This window comes from Gorilla gorilla, chromosome 2 (genome assembly GCF_029281585.2).
Source record: "Gorilla gorilla gorilla isolate KB3781 chromosome 2, NHGRI_mGorGor1-v2.1_pri, whole genome shotgun sequence".
In the NCBI taxonomy this organism is placed as follows: Eukaryota; Metazoa; Chordata; class Mammalia; order Primates; family Hominidae; genus Gorilla; species Gorilla gorilla.
Genome location: NC_086017.1, coordinates 25,450,996 through 25,471,321, shown reverse-complemented (window position 1 = coordinate 25,471,321; position 20,326 = coordinate 25,450,996). Strand labels below are relative to the sequence as shown.

At 44.1% G+C, this 20,326-nt stretch overlaps 1 protein-coding gene across 7 annotated transcripts in view; it reads right to left on the bottom strand.

Annotated features, from left to right (window-relative positions):
- Positions 1-685: 685 nt before the first annotated feature.
- The window catches only part of BTD (biotinidase), a 43,776-nt gene continuing 24,135 nt past the window's right edge, over positions 686-20,326 (bottom strand). For 4 of the 7 annotated variants that reach the window (XM_019023447.4, XM_004033690.5, XM_019023452.4 and 1 more), the window contains exons 2-4: positions 10,856-11,120; positions 4,468-4,617; positions 686-2,192 (exon numbers count right to left, since the gene is read on the bottom strand). In XM_019023447.4, the coding sequence (XP_018878992.3) occupies positions 1,020-2,192; positions 4,468-4,617; positions 10,856-11,120 (1,588 nt within the window). In that variant the 3' untranslated portion in view covers positions 686-1,019. Of the gene's footprint in view, positions 2,193-4,467; positions 4,618-10,855; positions 11,121-13,692; positions 13,969-14,626; positions 14,951-16,450; positions 16,605-20,326 lie in introns of those variants that run through there. The other 3 variants (XM_019023449.4, XM_063703424.1, XM_019023450.4) reach the window with 3 other exon arrangements.

Here is a 20,326-nt window from a genome sequence, read left to right as displayed (position 1 = left end):
TGTGCCTGTTGGGTGATTGAATAAATGCATGACTAAAGTGGGCCACCCTTCATGCCCTTCACGGCAGTCCCTGCAACTTATCTCTATGGGGTGCCAGGCATCGCTGCAAAGCAACGAGATCCTCTATAGGGCTCCAGATCAAATTATACCAGCATCAATCCATCCTGCACAGTCGGGCAACGTGCCCAACTCTTGCCCAAAGCTACCGTGACTTATTAAGGTCCCTGGAATCCCTGGATGAGCTGTGTCGTACAGAAAGAATTCTATTACTCATACCTTCCCATGGCTGCCCCCGTCTCAACATTTCCAGTCCCCACCCGCCCTTCACCCCGAAGCGTTGCACTCTCTCCAGTTATTCCAGGTCCTGCCTACACGTTCCATTTACTGACAGAAAATTCCATTACTGGCAGATGTGAGGAACGCTTCTTTTCTATTTTTAAAAGCCGCTTTAAGGTCTACGTTTCTGACGTTGCTGGTGGCGCTAGCATTGCCATTTCATCTGGCTAGAGTTCTGGTTGACCAGAATGGGAAGGTTCCCCACAAGGGCCATTTCTAATTGAGCTTTTGCTTTGAGAGCTTGTTTCTTACCTCAGAAAATGTTTAAGGCTTATGAAATATTTACATGTCCTGGGTGTCACTTGATCAACAAGATAAAAAAAAAAACAAACAAACCCCAAGCCACTGCTTTGTGGATGTGTAAAATATAAACTGACATTTATTTTTGTTTTAGCTTGAGACCAATCACATACTGAGAGATTTGTTAGAGGAAGATGTGGCTTGAAAAAGATAAATGTGAACAGAAAATACCTCCTAATGTCTCGATGATTGAGGTTTAAGAGGAAGACACTGAGGGAATCTGCCTCTCCTACTTTTTCCACAGTTCCCAGGGTGGAATCTGGTGCCACAGAAGTGGGCTCCTGCCCTTAAGGCAGAAAGGTGGTCCCAGGGCTTGTAGCCTGTGGAAGTGCAAGGCTGTCAACATGATGGCCAGAGTCCGTCCCACGGACCACACACTTTTCCTAGTCCCTCTCATACAAGCGCCCATAGAGAGCCGCCGTCACCAGCCCAGAGGACAGCCTACTTTTCCTCAGGAAATAGTGGTCATTCTCCCAGCCAAGCTGGTCAGGGACTTCTAGGGTCATCCCTGAGGTCAGAAACAAAGGAAAGATATAGGAAGTACTGAAGTTGCCCCACAGGTGAAACTCAAATATCCCCGTGGCCTCTGTGATCTCCTGTCCACAGGTGTCGAAGCCAAGACCCCCACACCTGACCAGGGCACACACTTGGATGTAGTAAGTGCCATGTACTGTGTGAAGCCCATCAAAGACCCCCAGGGCATACAGCTCTTTGGATAAGGTGGGCCTCTCGTAAAGTAAATAACAGCAGAGGCCATTGGAACAGACGTGGAGATAGCCTTCCTTTCCCCAGACAGGGACCAGGGTGAAATTGTCATACATCATCTCAGAGTGAAATGTGGGAGGAGCATTCACGTTCCACTTGGTGGCCTCATCACAGTGGACTTCCTGAGCATCCTTCTCACAGTACGGATCGCCTGACAAAATTTTTAAAAACTTACTATGGGATGGGTCCGTTTCACCTGTTGCATTCTCTGCACCAACGAGACCCACTGGATTTTTGGCCACCTGGGCAATTATAAGGTGACTTTTGGGATTTTCCATGTCATGGTACCAAAAGGACTCCAGAGGGGTGTGTATGCCACTTCCTGTCATCCCCAGAACTGGGTGGTGGACGTTAGCTGCCAGAACGTTGATGCCAAAGGCAACAGCAAAAGCTTTCTGAATCTCAATTGCTGCCAAGAGTGGGAGCTGGTTCATCCAGGCAGTTGGGTACACAACATGCTTCACCTTGTAGTCTCTGAGGACTCTGATGGCAGGGTCAAAGAACAATATATCAAAGCACGTGAAGACGCCAAACCTGCCAGCAAAGGGGGTATCAAAGGTGATGAGATCCACTTTAAGAGGAACATCAAATGCTGCCTCAAAGTAGAGGTTGTATTTACGGTAGCGGTCAACAAGGGTTCCATTATTGCTGAACACGACATTTGTGTTGAACTGGTATCTCCCATCTTTTGGGCACCCTGGGTCACTGCTATGACAAGGCTGCTTTGTCCCAAGATTGGCCACCAAGAACATATCTCCCCTGATGGCCATACAACTCAGGCGCTGGAGCACCTAGAGGAAAAAAAGGTGTAAATAAATGAGTTTTTTGCCTGTAATCCCAGCACTTTGGGAGGCTGAGGCGGGTGGATCACGAGGTCAGGAGATTGAGACCACCCTGGCTAACACGGTGAAACCCCATCTCAACTAAAAATACAAAAAATTAGCCGGGCGTGGTGGTGGATGCCTGTAGTCCCAGCTACTCGGGAGGCTGAGGCAGGAGAATGGCGTGAACCCAGTAGGCGGAGCTTGCAGTTAGCCGAGATCGTGCCACTGCACTCCAGCCTGGGCAACAGAGCAAGACTCCATCTCAAAATAAATAAATAAATAAATAAAATAAAATAAATGAGTTTTTAAAATCCTTCCTTTTGCTTCCTCTTCTTTTTTCTTTCTTTCTTTTTTTTTTTTTTTTCAGAGACAGGGTCTTGTTATATTGCCCAGGCTGGACTCAAACTCCTGGCCTCAAGCAATCCTCTCGTCTCAGCCTCCTAAGAAGCTGGGACTACAGGTGTGCACCATTGTACTTGGCTCTCACAATTTTTAAATATAAAAGTACTTATATTTATCCATAATAAACAGCTATCATAAATCAATAAGAAAAAAGCAACCACTACTGAAAATGTGCAAACGATATAAACAGGTGATTCACAGAAGGACAAAGAAAAGTGACCCACGAACATCTCAAAAGATGCTCAATCTCATTAGTGAGAGAGAAGTGCAAATTACAACAATGAAACAGCTATCATGTCTCACCTTCATAAGACTGGCAAAAATTCAAAAGATTTTTCTTTTCCTTTTTTTTTTGAGGCAGGGTCTGGCTCTGTAGCCCAGGCTGGAGTGCAGTGGCACAATCTTGGCTCACTGCAACTTCCACCTCCCAGGCTCAAGCCATCCTCCTATCTCAGCCTTCTGAGTGGCTGGGACTACAGGCATGCACCACCACACCCAGCTAATTTTTGTATTTTTTGTAGAGACGAGGTTTCACCATGTTGGCCAGGCTGGTCTCGAACTCATGAGCTCAAGCTATCCGCCAGCCTTGGCCTCCCAAAATGCTGGGATTACAGATGTGAAGCACTGTGCCCAGGCTCAAAAGATTATTCTATCTTGCACTGACCAAAGGATGGAAAAAGAGGCACTCATACTGTATGACTGGGGCTGTAAAGTGAAATCAGAGTTTTTTAAGCGGGAAATTCGGTACTCTTTAATATAATTTAAAATGTACATATCCTTTGAGGGATTCCATTTCTTTTTTTTTTTTTTTTTTTTGAGGCAGAGTTTTGCTCCTGTTGCTCAGGCTGGAATGCAGTGGCGCGATCTTTTCTCACCGCAACTCCTGCCTCCCAGGTTCAAGTGATTCTCCTGCCTCAGCCCTTTTCTCACCGCAACTCCTGCCTCCCAGGTTCAAGTGATTCTCCTGCCTCAGCCTCCCAAGTAGCTGGGATTACAGGTGTGAGCCACCGCACCTGGCCTGAGAGATTTCATTTCTAAAAATTTTATTTTACAGAAAAACTTGAACATGTTTACAAAAATATAATAGCAAAAATTTAAAATGAATAAGCATATAGTATGCTTAAAAAGAGGATGTCAAGGCCAGGCGCAGTGGCTCATGCCTGTAATCCCAGCACTTTGGCAGGCCGAGGTAGACAGATCACAAGGTCAGGAGATCGAGACCATCCTGGCTAACATGGTGAAACCCCATCTCTACTAAAAATACACACACAAAAAAAATTAGCCGGGCGTGGTGGCGGGTGCCTGTAGTCCCAGCTACTCGGGAGGCTGAGAGGCAGGAGAATGGCATGAACCCGGAAGGCAGAGCTTGCAGTGAGCTGAGATCGCGCCACTGCGCTCCAGCCTGGGTGGCAGAGTAAGACTCCATCTCAAAAAAAAAAAAAAAAGGATGTCAATAACTATGAAATGCATAGAAAAGAATACAGCTGAATGCACATCAAATTGTTGATGGCAGTTTCTCTAAGCAAGGGCATGGGATGAGGTGCAGGCTGTGGTGAAGATGAACTTTTCTTTTTTTACTTTTGGTTTGGTTTAAGTATACATTCCTGTATTTCTTGTGTAATTAATAAATGGAAAGATCCATAGATGAATAAGTGCCTTGTAACGTCAGACATTCTTTAATGGAATGAACATGTGGCACATGGATCTTTGGGAGTTTGGGTTGGATTTTTGGGATGTTAAGGTCTCCTATCAATCTTAGTTAACATGTCACAGCTTCTGGTCCCTGACTTAGATCACCTCTGTGTACCCTCAGCCTACTGAGGAAAAAGGCAGGAATCACCTCTGTGTCATTGAAGCGGTGAGGCTCCAGGCATGGGTTCCACCTGACCACCTGGGGAGACGGCATGAAGTCCAAAAATGGATAAATGGATGTTCTTGTAAAGTTGAATCCATGAATGCCATCTTCTGGAAACACTATAATCTGTACATCCTGAAAATGAAAACATCAAAGAATAGTCTGTTATCAGATGGCAGGAAGCACCGCTGCATTCATTCATTCTTCTGTTCATTCTTTTGGCAACCATCAGGAAGTTACTCTGTAGCAGGAACCAGAGGCACAGAGATGGTGTCTTTACTCTCCTCAGAGATCTTAGTCTTGGGGATACTGTCTCACTCCACCTGATCCCCAAGGAACAAAGACAAAGTCCTCTAGGAACAACCATTAACTGTGCCTGGGGTCATGTGAGGGAAGGAGGGAATGCGTAAGCTCCACTGAAAGTAAGCTCAGGAGTTTGACAAGCGAATAGCTAGAAAGGATTTAGAGTTCTTAGGGTACCAGGGGAGATGGGGCCAACTACTGGGCCTTGAATACACTGGGCCCATTAACACATGTGGTATCTTCAGTCTGGTGGTTGTCAACTTCCACTGTGCACCTAAATCAGTTGGGGAACTTCTGAAAAACCACTGATGCCGGGGCCACCCCTACAAAGTCTGATTTGATTGACTGTGGGTGGGATACTGGCAACAGTGTTTGTTTAAAGGTCCCCCGGGTGATTCTCATTTGTAGCCAAGGTTAGGATCCACTGGGCCAGTGGGTAAGAGGCAAGTGTGTTGATCTCAGCCTGGAAACAAGAACTCGCTTGAAATCTCCATTCCCCAACTGGGAATTAGGAGGCTCCCTTCTGGACTCTGACCACCCTAAAGGCCTTTTCCCACATCTGGCAACATCCCATGTTCCCTGGCTGTGATGGCCCGGAACTCCCTGTGACATCTACAGCAACCTAAGAAAATACAAACAAACAGGGCCGCCCTCAGCTCTCAGGGCTGGGGCATCATTCTTCCACTGCTCTCCACTTACAGGGTTTAAAATGTCAAGCCGGGAACACCAGCCCCAGGGAGGAAGGTGGAGAAGGCAGGCAGAGAAGGCATGAATAATTCAAATTAGCAAAGTTTGAGACACTTATTTCTGGAATGCATTGCAAACTTTTAAATTTTTTTCCTGGTTATAAAAGCTTCAAAAGTTTTACTGTAGAAAATTTGGAAAACAGGGGGAAAAACAATCATAATTCTATAACACAGATACTTATTGTTAATATTTTGGTTATTTTCATTACTTTTTCTCTCTGTATACATGTATGTGTGTATATAATGGAGATAATAATAAATATATGGTTTTACATCTTGACTTTCCTCATTAAGAACTTTAAAAAATACGGCCAAGCATGGCAGTTCACGCCTGTAATCCCAGCACTTCGGGAGGCCCAGGTGGGCAGATCACCTGAGCTCAGGAGTTCAAGACCAGCCTGCCCAACATGATGAAACCCCGTCTCTACTAAAAATACAAAAATTAGCCAGGCATGGTAGCGGGCACCTGCAATCCCAGCTACTCAGGAGGCTGAGGCTGGAGAATCACTGGAACCCGGGAGGCAGAGGTTGCGGTGAGCTGAGATCGCACCATTGCACTCCAGCGTGGGTGACAAAGTGAAACTCCACCACAAAAAAAAAAAGGAAAAAAAAAAACCTTTCAAAAATCCATTTGTAATGGGGCCACATCATATTTAAGAGGACGCCATAATTTATCCTCTATTATTGGAATTTGAAGTGTTCCCAACTTTTTGTAATAAAAAGAAAACTGTGGTGACCATCTGCATAGTGTGCTCAAAACACTTATTGCATAATTATACACTTCACACAAATCTTTGATTGCATCTTTTGATTATTTCTTTGGAATAAAGTCTTACAAGTGAAATTACTGGATCAAAGGGTATAAAAATTAGAGTTTTAAGTTTTGTTTTGTTTTTTGAGAGACAGTCTTGGTCTGTCGCCAGGCTGGAGTGCAGTGTTGTGATCTCGGCTCACTGCAATCTCCGCCTCCTGGGTTCAAGTAATTCTCGTGCCTCAGCCTCCTGAGTAGCTGGGATTACAGACATGTGCCACCACACCTGGCTAAATTTTGTATTTTTAGTGGAGATGGGGTTTCACCATCAGGCTGGTCTCAAACTCCTGACCTCAAGTGATCCGCCCGCTTTGGCCCCCCAAAATGCTGGGATTACAGGCATGAGCCACAGCACCTGGCCTAAAAATTAAACTTTTAAGTTCTTAACACACACTGCCAAACTGCTTTCCAGAAATACTATACCAATGTATGTTCCTTCCAGTACAGTATCATCTCATTGCACACTTAGCAATGACCATGTAAAGAAAAATTATCTCAAACCTAAAAATAAGGCAAGATGGAGATGCAGCCTTTCCAAATTATACTAGGGTACTGTTTAATAGGCTCACTCAATTATTCTTTAATTAGCTGGAGAATGTACCACTGTTTGACTTTGTTATTTAAAAGATCACCTCAAAGATGACAATTGTTTTGCCCTATAGGACATTACCCAGTTTTGCATCTATTAGGAAATTCATTTCAACAATCACTGGACTGACTGATATACACATTTCCATTCCTCGAATTTTCCTTTGAACCAGCTTTACCATCTTACTGGTTCCTTAATTAATGAATTAAATAAAAGCTTTATTCATTCTATATTTGTATGAGTCATCTTTTCAGATTTTTGAAAATTATATTTGGATAGACATTTTTCTTTATTAAAAACACAACTTTGAATGGTTTTTCACGGAGAATAACATTTAAATTATGTATACATACTAGATTATTATCAACCGGGAATGAGGAGAGGAACCAAACCTGAGCTGGGCAAAATTTTGGGTCTGATGTGATGAGCAATCCTATCTAGGAAGTAAGTTGCATTCCTGATAAATGGCTTCAGCAATTTTCTGGTAGACCTCAATAAGATCAAGAACCCCTTCCTTCTGAGGAATGAAGGTTACAATCCCAAGCGACTGCCCAGCCTAATCATCTTGAAACTAGACTCTGTTTTTCCCCTATGAATGCCCCTACTGAGACAGAAATATAGTCATGCACTGCATGATGACATTTTGGTCAATGACAGACCACATATGTGATGGTGGTCCCATAAGATTATAATACTGAATTTTTATTGTACCTTTTCTATGTTTACATACACAAATACTTACCCCTTGTTACAACTGCCTACAGTGTTCAGTACAGTAATATGCTGTAAAGGTTTATAGCCTAGGAACAATGGGCCATACCATACAGCCTAGGTGCGTAGTAGGCCGTACCATGTAGGTTTGTGTAAGTACATGCTATGATGCATGCACAATGACACAATGGCCTAATGATGCATCCTTTCAGAACATATCCCTGTCATTAAGCAATGCATGACTGTATTTCCATTGGTTTGCTCAGGAACCTCTTATAACAACTTTGATATAAAACTTTCACACAAACTTGCCATCAATTTGTCTTAGAAGTTGCTTTAAAACATATAACCAGATTTGCTTAATACCCTGTACATATGTTTGATTTCAACCCTTAGTACATGTGGCTTGGTCACTTTGTGGCTAAGATAAGAAAGTGCTTGTGGAAGACAAGTCTGTGGCTTGGTGAGTCTGCGTGGCCAGCAGTCTCTGATCTGTGCAGGGTATTAATACGTCAGGGCTGCATGTTCTGGGATTTCTCTAGAGGCTGGCAAGGGCTCCTGAACCAGTTGTTTCTGTTCTGCCGGTCTGTAAGGCTTGGAAAGTCCAAGACTTAGGACCCAGTTTCCTTTCTTAGCTGATGTTTTCTGCCAGAACACCATGGGCTGTTACCCGTCTGAGTTGAAAGTGGTTTGCATTTACACCTGTAAATGTATTCATCCTTTTAATTTATGTAAGGTTTTTCTGTATGCAGTTCTCGATTCTTTGAAGAGATGACAACAAATTTTGGTTTTCTACTGTTATGTGAGAACATTAGGCCCCAGCAACATGTCATCGTGTAAGGAAAAATAAAAGTGCTGCTGAAAAACAAACAAAAAACATATAACCACGTATGGGAACTGAGATATCTGTAAATTCTAAAAGTGATCATATCAACAGCTTAATCCTGGCTCCTGGAAAACAAATAGAGACGGAGTGATGCTGTGCAACTGGCGTGGGTTCAACAAAACAGTGTTAAGTGTTTCCTCTGGGGGCAGATTATTGAAAGGTGAATGCAGGAGAATTCTACAGCCACAGTCTGGGTTTCAGTGTGTCATTTGCCAAATGTCTCAGAATGGTCCGGTGGATAGGGGAGGGAAGCAAGAGGCAGATGACATTTCAGGTGCTGGACTCAGGGCCAGGCAGGCAAACATCTCTATCAAGAGAATGCCTGCCCTCCAGGAGATCAGTGTCATCAGGAGGTCTGAGGGCACAGCCTGGGGTTTTTTTACACTGACTTCAGCATAGACATAAATGAGGTGTGTATCATATGTGTGAATGACGTAAAGGTAACTGATACTTGGGATGTCAGTAAAGATCCCTAAATAGCCCAACAGGCTGGAATGATGAAATTTAACAGCATAAATGTGAAGTCTTGCCCTCAGCTTAAATCAATCACCTTTATAATTTATAAGTACAGGATGGCAATGGCAGCATGTGTGTCTGCTCATGTGAAAAGGTGTTTTAGTTGACAGCAAGTGCCTTATACACCCATAATGAGACATGTGGCTGCCAGCAGTTTTCTGGGGACAACATCTAGAATGAGACAGGTGAGAGTTCTCTACCCTGCCCTTATTAGACAGAATCGGGATAGCTGCATACAGTTCTGAGCACAGAGAAAACGTGGAAGTCTTTAGTAGAAGGTTTGGAAACTGAGTCTCCTAAGGAACTGTGGAAGGGACTGAGGATATAGCCTGGGGGACAGATGCCGGGGGCATCATGACAGCTGTCCTCAAAGGTGGAGAAGATGGCATGCCGTGATAAGGGACACGGTCCTGCTCCCTTTAGCTCTGAGGATAGAATCGTGGTGGCAGTTACGGGGAGGCTGACTGCTGCTCATTGAAAGGAAGACCTGTCCAGAAGTTCCCACCATTGGAACAAATGGACCTGTGAGTCTGAGCCACTGAAGGTGTTCAAGGAGAAACCGTATGTCAGGTTGGGACTAAAGAAAAGTGTCATCCTTGCAAAAGTTGGTCTTGGTTGAAAAAAAAAGAAGCTGGACCAAGTCTTCAAGTTCCCTTTCAACATCATGTTATACACACATACACACTCCCTGCCCCCAAACACCCCCCCACCCCATACACATAGCCTTTGTATACATATTATAGACTAAAATTTTAAAATGTTGTAATTTTTTAATTGCTGTGGCTGTCCAGGCCATCCTGACCACCCTGCTCTAAGGCAGGGACTGTTTGGGGCAGGACCTGCTGGTTCTGCCCTTTACGTTCACAGAGAGCAGGAAAGTGTTGCTCATAATGAGTTTACATCCTGTTGAGGCACAGCAGGGCTTCCTCAAGCAGCTGCGCTTGGTCACCCTGCCACCAGAGTTACAGCCCAAACTTCCCTTTGGGTTTGTGTTTTCCAGCAGGGCATTTTCTTAGGCAACCTCTGATATTTCCCTCTTTGCCCCCAGGGGGGGGCCTCTCCTTTGTCCCCACCCTTCCTGAAGGGAGCAGGAAATTCAGGCCAACCAGGAAGCCTTCACAAAGGCTGGCACTGACCTTCCCTTTGTCAGTTTGGGGTCAGTTCTATCTGGGTGAAGGTCTCAGACTGATAGTAGTCCGACATAGAGACCGGAAACGAGCCTCAAACAGTCTGAAGGGAGCAAACGGCATTCTTGCAGATGCTTACTACTTCGGTGAAGCTTTGAATGACTCAGAGAGGTCATCACGCCCAGTCATCTTCAAATTTTTCTGCACATTAGACTGCCCTGGGGAGCCTTAAAACAATCCCAGTGCCAGTCCACACCCCTTCCACACCAATTACAATGGACTCTCCAGGACCCGGGCAGCCATAGTGTTTACCACTTGCCTGGTGATTCTTATGTACAACCACACTTGAGAACTGGGGATCTAGTCCTGGGCTTCTCATACTTGCCATGTGAAAACATCACCTGGGGATCCTGCTGCAATGCACATTCTGATTCAGTAGGTCTGGGGTGCCGCCCAAGATTCTGTATTTCTAACAAGCTCCCAGGGGATGCTGATGCTGCTGGTCCACGGACCACTCTCTGAGGGGTAAGGCTCCTAATCCAACTGACTAATTCAACTCAGGTTAACTACCTGGATGCTTTTCAGAGGGTGGTAGGAAGCCTGGTATTACCCGACCACTGATCAAGGGGTAAAGAGCAATCTGCTCTGTATGAGAGAAACTCAGGTTCCGAGGAGCATGCTTGCCTTTTGGGCTGCAGTCATCACTTGCTGTTCATAGATGTCAAGGTTCTGGTTCATGAGCTCCAAGGCCTCTTGGCGGCTGATGAGAGCCAGAGGGTTCAGACTCAAGATGGATGGATGCTCATACACGGCAGCCACATAATATTCAGCCTCCTGATGTTCAGCCACGCTCTCCTCCCCGGTGTGGGCTCCCAGGGCAACCACGTAACAGCCGCAGAGGAAAAGAGCAAGCTTACTTCTGGCTCCAGACATAATGCAGACCATAAATCTGGAATGTAATGGGGCAAGGGGAAAACAGCTGAATAAAGAATCCTGCCAAGAATTTAACGTTTGCAGCTGTGATTTATTAATCCCAGCAATTAAACTCACTCGCAGTGATACTGCGGCTCAAAGAGTTTGTTTCATGTTCCTAATAAAAGAGTATGTGTTTCTCTCCAAACACGTAGCAAGCCACATTTAAAATGGCTCACTGTGTTAATAGTCTGGTTTTAGAACATTTCCAAAACAGACTCAATGTTTGCTATGATTTTCTTACCCAATGTTCAGCAAGACTGTAGTGCGTCACTACCCACTTTTCTAGCTGTGCACTTAGATTTTAAGCAGTAGTAACTATCCAGATTATTTGACATAATTCTGTGATATATTTCACACTCTACCCTCTGCCCTCTATCCATACAAACACACTACAGGTCAGCCATCCGTAATGTCTGTGATTGTCATGACCCTAATAACACAGCTTGGCTTTCCTGGCCATCAAAACCTGATGAATTACAATTCTCCTTGCATTTCTTTGGTTAGTAATAAATACTATGGATAACTCTCCCTTCATTCAGCACAAAATTATTTATTTGGTGCCAAGAAACTGCTGACTTCTACATAAATGCCAATAGCTACTTTCTTTTATAGACAAGCAAAGTATCCCAATAAAAGCATGTTATTTTTTCTCCTTGAACTTGAGAATCGCCATTGCACATTATCACTTTCTTAACCCCGTCTCTGTGACTCCAAAACTCTTGCTCAAAAGCCTACTCATTTGGAAATAAAATCCTTTTTGCAGTGATAAAATGCAATTTTCTAGAAAATAAACTACAAATTTCCAGAGAGTAAACTCAGCTTCATAGCTTCTACCAGAAAAGACTAGAAATAAATGACACTTCTGTGTGTCTCCTCCTTCCTCCCAGAATAGGAATGTTTCTTTCTAAACAGTGTGTATTACTGAGTGTTTTAGAGTAAATAGTCCAATTCTGCCTTTAAAAATCAGCCTGGCCTCCCAGCTAAAGCGTCCTCTCAGGCAGAGATTTACTGGGTAGTGTGCCAAGGCCAGGCCACCTGCCCATGGAGATGTCCTGGGGCTGACCAACTGCCCAGGAATCCAGATTAAAAGTCAAGATAACAAAGACAAATCAAAGAATCATATTGCTGCCCTTTAAAAAGAAAATGACACCCTGTCCAAGTCTCAACTCATAACTCCTGTGTTTGCATTTTAAAACCAAACTCCCCAGGCTACAAATTTCTTTATTTTTTATCAAAAGTTCCAGAAACAAACCATAGCTCTTTTCATCAACAGACTAAGAACTAGGAATGCTCATCTTGGCAAAATTAAATATTCCTCAGAATGAGAAGTATTCTCCCACCCCAACCCCACTCCATCTCAAACTGTTATTTCTTTCCCCAGGGAATAAATGTACCATCCAAACACCAAACCCCAGGATTTGTTGCCATTCATCTGGGACACTGTAAACAATGTTTTAAGATAAGAACAAGGAGTCTTTGAGTGAGCAGTCATGAGTTTTTGAGTAGAAACAAAAGTATAATTGATAAGCTTTCTTATCTGAATTTTGCCTCTAAAGACAAGCAAGGAATAATTTAAAATGTCTCAGAAACCCATTTTTCCATTCCATCTCTGGTTTCACAATGATAACAGAGAGTGATTTTGGGGGCAAACTTTCATCTTCAAAGTCATACTGACAATATGCCTGAAGTATAACGCAAAGGCCTCACTAAGAGGTATGGAAACTAAGGCCAGGAGAGGAGGGTATGAACCAGTCCCCAGTGGGGGCAAGTGAGGAGTGCCTGGGGCCAAGAGTGGCATTCACATTACATCTCTTTCTCAACTGAGAGCTGGGTACTGCCGATGTCGGGGTACAGAACATTTGTTTATGTCTAAAGGACTTGCAATCCAGCAAAACAAGGAAACCGCAAAATCCACAAGGTATCACATTTCTTTCTATCTGGAGAAAATAAAATTTATTTTACAAAAGGAGCCTGGTAGGAGAGCTCTAAGTGGCAATCATTTGTGTGTGAACAAAGGTAGGTCGATAATAAGAGGTTATGCAGATTCAACCAGGTATTCATGCTTGAAAGAACCAAGCTTAATGAGGTAGAAAAGAATGAGTAATTACAATAAAAATAGGTCTAGTCAGCCGGCCCTCAGTATCCATTGTTTCTGCATCCATGGATTCCACCAACATTGGATTGAAATTACTGGGGTGGGAGGGGGAGGAGGGAGCCCAATAAAAATAATAGCACAACAATAAAAAATAATAGCAATTTAAAAAATACAGTATAACAGTTATTTATATAGCATTTAGTTTGTATTAGGTAGTGTAAGGGATCTAGAGACGATTTAAAGTGTACAGAAGGAAGTGTTTAGGTTACATGTAAATTCTACACCATTTGATATAAGGGACTTGAGCATCTGAGGGTTTCGGTATCCACGGGGTCCTGGAACCAGTCCCAACAGATACTGAGGGACAACTGTACATCAATTTGCCCTTCCCAAAGAAACATTTTACCCAAATTAGCAAATGCTGCTTTTCTCTCTTTGGCATCACACATACCTTCTCAGGAAAAAGTAAACAGGGCCTGTGGCAAGGACTCTGAAGGGCTCAGCAGGCCGCAGCGGGAGGTGCTCAGTTGTAAAGTGGCAGGACTAGAGGTAGGGCTGGAGGGGCCCAGGCATCCCCCAGAAGCTTTCCAGCAGCTACCAGGTGCTGGCCCGTGAGGTTATGCACAGGACGACTGGGGTGCGGGGCCTTCCTGGGAACAAGGGGCCCTGGAAGTCATGGGGTTCTTGGAAATACAGCAGCTGACCCATCTTTAGAGCTGGTCAGGACCTGGACCATAAAGAAAATGGTAACTAGAGGTGTGACAAGGTGGCAATGTACTTGCTTTCATTGAAGGGCATCTGACATAGGAGAGTAAACTGCAGGAAGGGTCCAGTGTGAAAGCACAATTGAGGCAACCATGTGCATACCCTCTGAGATGAGGGCCTTGGCTCGTGGGGTGTACTGAACCCCACTTCCAGGGAACAGCAGAACCAGGAGAGTGCTGGCTTCAGACAGCCATGCAATTCCCAACTGTGGGCCAGCCCCAGGGGTTAGGTGTCAGGGGTCCAACAGTGGACAAGACAGACCCTTCCTCGTGGGGCTCGTGCTCTGGATAACTGTGTCAGATGGTGATTAAGCACAAAGGAGAAACGAGGCAGTGAAGGTGGTAAGGTGAGGCGAGGGGGACAATTTTAAGCAGGACAAATTTAAGCATCAGTCAAGGAAGGCCTCGATGAGAGGGTGATGTTTGAACAGAGGCCTGAAGGGGGTTCGGGAGGAAATCATGTGGGTCTGCGAGGTGAGAGCGCGGCAGGCAGAGAGCCTGAGGCAGGAGCATGCCTCACGGGCCGGTGCAAGAAACAGCAAGGACAGCAGGGGGCTGGAGCCAAGGGGACAAGGAGAAAGTGGCAGCAAAAGGAATCACAGAGAGAGAAATGACAGCGACCTGCTTAGTGGTCTCCTAACATCCTCCTGCATTTGTCCTCATCCTCTTCCATTCTGGACTCATAAGAGCAGCCAATGAGACCCAGAGAAAGCATGAGTCTACCAAGGTGCACTTCTGAAACTCTTCCAGTGACTCCCCAGTTCATGTAGCGCAGAAGTCAAAGTCCTTACAATAAGCCAATAGGAAGCATCTGGGAGACAGGAAACACTTGGCAGGTGGGGAGAGATGCAGAGTGGCATCTTGAAGTAAGCATCCTGATCTCAGACGGCCCTACAGAAGCTCTGCTTCTGATTTCCTAAGGAAAACATTCCCCCAACACCAGTCCTGATCAGGAAGGTTCTTTCCATCTAATAGGAAAAATCAGTCTCAATTACATGGAAATCTATTTCATGTAAATTTGGTAACATGTCAATCACTAGATATTTTTACACACAAGGGATTTTTCCCCACCTTGCTAAATGATTCATCTTAATAATTAGCTGTGTTTCCTTCCTAGCCACGCTATTACAATAGTGTCTTCTGAAATAAAATGAGAGGGATTATTATTAAGGCATTCTTAATAATTTCAGAGGCAGATACATACATTAAAAAATCTTTAAAAGATAAATAAAACATCTTTTTAATAAAATATCTTGTCATTCTTTACTTGTCAGGGAGAATAGCAATCCTATGATCAGGAAAGGAGGCAGGAAAAGTTGGCAGAGGAGATGTCACATCCTGTGGAACAAAGCCTGAGGGACCTGCTAAGTCATTAGGAACCGGCATAGTATACATTTCTATGTGTAGTGACCGAATGCCAAGAAAAACATTGGGAAGTTCCAACAGTCTTTAAATTATTCTCATGAATTTCGTGACTTCATTGTCTAAATTCTTTTACATAAACAGGAGAAATAATGTCTATCTCCACCTAATTTATATGATCCGAATTTAAAGAAATCACAAAAATGATCTTTTATCTCCCAGAAAGTCTTCTCTTGCCTCTTGTTATCTGATTGTCACATCTGAGTGTGCTGGTCATGAGCTTGTCCGTGACCGGCCCCTGGAACAAGAAGCTCCACAATGGTTCTCGCGTGGGCAGCTTTGTTTAAACCCACCCACTACCAAGACGTTTGATGTCTCATTCGGAAAGTTCAAGTGTAAACACTTGTGAGTGACAGCTGATGATTTAAGCCTGAACTCACCAGCAACTGTGAATAAGTTATCAAGCTAATATGTCCTCTGAGTTGAGGTGGTAAATTGTAATTTCACTTTCAAAAAAATTCCAGCTATTATCTTTAAAAAAGAGAATGATATACAGAAGTGTAACTGTGCACTGTGCCTTTGATTAGCCAGTTTCTGCTCCATTGGCTAGAATAATTTATCCCAGGAAACCAAATGTGCAATAAAGGATCTTGACATTTCAACTGAAACACGTTATATCTTTCTTTTCCTCAAATGAGAAACTGCCTTCACAATTTAAGTCAAATAAAACTTCTTCCTGAAATGCCCAGGTATTTAATGTAAGAAGGCTTTTTTGCATGTGGAATTTGAATAACAGTCTGTCTTTCACTTTCTATAGACAGAAGGAACCCCGGCTGAGACTGATTCTCAGACAGTTGCTACTGCCACTCCGTGGACAAACTGAGTATCATTAACCCAAGTGGCTACGCATGTGACCTTAGGTATCGCAATAGCAGAGCCACTCTTAAGCAGTAAATGGATGGCTTTTTCCCCCCTTTCCTTCTCCATTTCTAATACTTCATCTATCTCCTTTACAGTTAAACAAGACCCAGAAAGCATCTGACTTTCAAGATTTGAGTTTCATGAAAGCTGTTTTTTACTCACCACACTCCCACGATGGCATCTTTTTGAATTTGGTGCAATTTCATACAATATGACTGGATGTAAAAAGTGACGCTGCCCATTCCCCCTGTGACACACAGCGTCTGCGTGGGGAAATCTGTCTGAATTAAGGGATCTACAATCAATGCCACATTGCATTTTACATGCAATATAAACTGTTTGAATATCCATTATTATTATTTTTTTATCTTCCTGCCACACAAAGCAGAGAAAGCAGATGGTAAAAATTCCATTTTCATGGTGAGGGAAAACTCCAGGACTGGTTAGTAATGATAATGAGACTGGGAGCCAGGTCTCCTGGCTTCTGGTCCAGCCTGCCTAATGCATGTTGAAGAACCAGGGCAATTTAGTGGTCAAGCTTTAACGACCACTGCGGAGGTGAAACCCTGTCTGTACTAAAAATACAAAAAGTTTGCCAGGCATGGTGGCACGTGCCTGTAATCCCAGCTACTCTGGGAGGCTGAGGCAGGAGAATCGCTTGGACCCGGGCAGCGGAGGTTGCAGTGAGCCCAAATCGCACCATTGCACTCCAGCCTGGGCGACAGAGTGAGATTCCGTCTCAAAACAAAACAAAACAACCACCGTGGAGTCTTCAATACGCTGCAGGGGAAATAAGCAGAAATTTCAAGGGAGATTCTGGGTGATCAGACCAGAGCAGAGGGTCTCAAATGTAAGCACGCCATCAGAGTCACCTGAGGGCTTAAACACACAGATCTCTGGAGCCCATGCCTGGAAGTTTTGATTGAGTAGGTATGGAATAGGGTCTGAGAATCTGCATTTTATGGCAAATTCCAAGGTGATGCTGATGCTCCTGGTCTGAGTCACACTTGGAGAACCAATTGAGTAGAAGATAGAGGAATGTATATCCTATATTCTGACTCCTATTGTTCCCTTATGTCAAAGAAAGTTATGAGTCAGAAACATCGTCTTCATTTCTCAGGTGCCTCTCCAATAGGGCTGATGGAATTTGGGCAGATTTCAAAGTATTTCTACCATATTTAGTGAAAATAAGCAGCAAAGAAAGCATTAAACACTGAAACTAGAGGGAAAAATCTCCCCTAAACAATTTGATGCAGGTCAGTTAAAGGACTCAGTGCTTGTCTTAGCTATGGCAGGAATACCATTGAAGAACCAGGTTGTTATTGGTTTTTGCTTAAATAAAATTCCCGATTTAAAAAAAGGTGGGGGGCAATACGGTAGACTAGATAATCTGAAAAATGTTTCAACCATATCCTGCAAAAATGAAACAGATTATTTTTAAATGCATATTTGAGTTTGCAGGAAAGTTAAAGGAAATCTTGGGTGGTCGAAAATGAACTGTGAAAAAGTCTTAAACTATTGATTGGAGACCTTGACCAGGCAGCAAGGAAAATATACACACATAAAGCTTTTCCACCATCAGTCAGTCCTGGGACACATGAATGGTGGGGGCACTTCTAGCTACTCTGTTCTTCTGGAATGCTTATGGCTTCCAAAAACCATCGTCAAATTCTCTGAAATGAGTTTCAATGAGTGTCAGCAAGGCATTGCTTTTAAAAGCCTTTGGGAAATTTCTTACCCATTTCCTTCTTGGACTACCTTAAAGAACCACCTTCTAGATAATGTAGACCTGAGGGCTTGACATCCAGAAGAAAAGGAACCAGTGCATGGAATATGTGATGTCCTAGAACCACGTGTCAAAATTTTCAGGGAAGATGTGCTCAGAAATGTGGGCCATGTAATGGCTTTGTGATTATTAAATGTATGATGGACACAATATTGCTGATTGTATAGTGCACACAACATCTCTAGATGTATGGTGGATGCAACATAACTGTATGATGGATACAACCTCTCTAAGCCTGTGGTGGATACAGAATCTCTAAGCTTGTGGTGGATGTAACCTCTCTAAGCATGTGGTGGAAACAATGTCACTACATCAAGTCCCATTACCCTTGTGCTCATCTCTGTCAGTACTCAGGAGTGAAAAATGCAGATGGAGATGCTCAGGATGCAAAGAGTGGAGAACAATGTGGTGGGTAATAGGGCCAAGGAACCCTGTTCCCCAAATCAAAAGAATAACCCTTGGGGCTGGGTGTGGTGGTTCATGCCTGTAATCCCAGCACTTTGGGAGGCCAAGGTGGGTAGATCACCTGAGGTCAGGAGTTCAAGACCAGCCTAGCCAACATGGTGAAACCCCAACTCTACTAAAAGCACAAAAAATTAGCCAGGCGTGGTGGCAGGCACTGTAATCCCAGCTACTTGGGAGGCTGAAGCAAGAGAATAGCTTGAACCTCGGAGGCAGAGATTGCAGTGAGCCAAGATCGTGCCATTGCACTCCAGCCTGGGCAATAAGAGCGAAACTCCATCTCAAAAAACAAAACAAAACAAAAGAATAACCCTTAATAGGATAGGCTAGAAACACTGACGCTGGATGATAGTAGAAATTATGAAAGAAACAATTTAAAAAGCTAAAGTAAACCACAGTGCTGGAAATAACACACCAAACGCCACTTTCTCTCATGCAGAGGCCAAGAGGCATATATTTAGGAGTGGCATAGTCAAAATTACCAAGAGAGGCCAGGCACAGTAACTAATGCCTGTAATCCCAACACTTTGGGAGGGTGAGGCAGGAGGATTGCTTGAGCCCAGGAGGTTGAAACTAGCCTGGGCAACATGGAGAAACACTGTCTCTACCAAAAAAAATTTTTTTAAATTAGCTGGGCATGGTGGCATGCACTTGTAGTCCTAGCTACTCGGAAGGATGAGATGGGAGTATCGCTTGAGCCTGGGAGGCAGGGGTTGCAGTGAGCTGTGATTGCAGGACCCTGTCTTAAGAGGAACAGCAAAAAGCAGGCAAATGGGTCCTGGTGCCGTAGCTTCTGAGAACCTGTGGAGGTGCTCTTGATCCATGCGTGGTGGGAAGCACGGTGAGCCGGCATGCCGTGGCTGCTCAGGGGTGTTTGGTTGGAGGGCAGAGCTCAATCAAGAATGATAGTAACCTTTCCAGATCTGTTTACCAACTTGGCTGTCTTCTTCACCCATGGCATGGCAGATGTGTAGAGAAACGATTAGTATCTCTATCTTTGCCTTTCTTCCTGGAGGCATTGGACATTTTGGTTTTCTTCTGCTTTGGTCAAATGAGTAACTATTTGCATGCCTTTTTTCCTCTGACAGATGGTTCCAAGTCAGCCATAGCTGCATTCTGGTTCTAACACAAGTGCCATTGCCCTGTGCCATCTAGAATCTCAGTAGGACAGACATATGACTACCTCCCCTATGTCCTATAGCTTCTTTTTCTTTTCTTTTCTTTTTTTTTTTTTTTTTTTGAGACAGGGTCTTGCTCTGTTGCCCAGGCTGGAGTACGGTGGCATGATCATACATAGCTCACAGCAGCCTCAAACTCCTAGGCTCAAGTGATCCCTCCCCAACAGCCTCTCAAGTAGCTGGGACTACAGGTGCATGCTACCATGTGTGACTAATTTTTTAATTTTCTGTAGAGATGGGGTCTTGCTATGTGACTCAGGCTAGTCTCGACTCCAGGCCTGAAGCAATCCTCTCACCTAAAGTGCTGGGATTACAGCTGTGAGCCACCATGCCTGGCCTCTGTCCTACAGCTTTACCTGGCATGAGTGTCTGAGTCCTCCAGAGGTGGGGCTCCCTGAGGGTGCTGGGAGTACAGGATTGGGTACTGGAGGTTTCAGTGTCTTCCATGATAGTTGTAGGTGCAACATTCCTCAGCATTAGAGGCAAAGCAGAGGATCATCTAGCTCCTTTTGTGAAGAAGTTACTCTTAAAGTAGAAGGAGACTGCTACCCATAGCCAGGATTTCACCCAAATCTATTCTGACCAAAAGCCCACATGCTTTTTAATGCAACC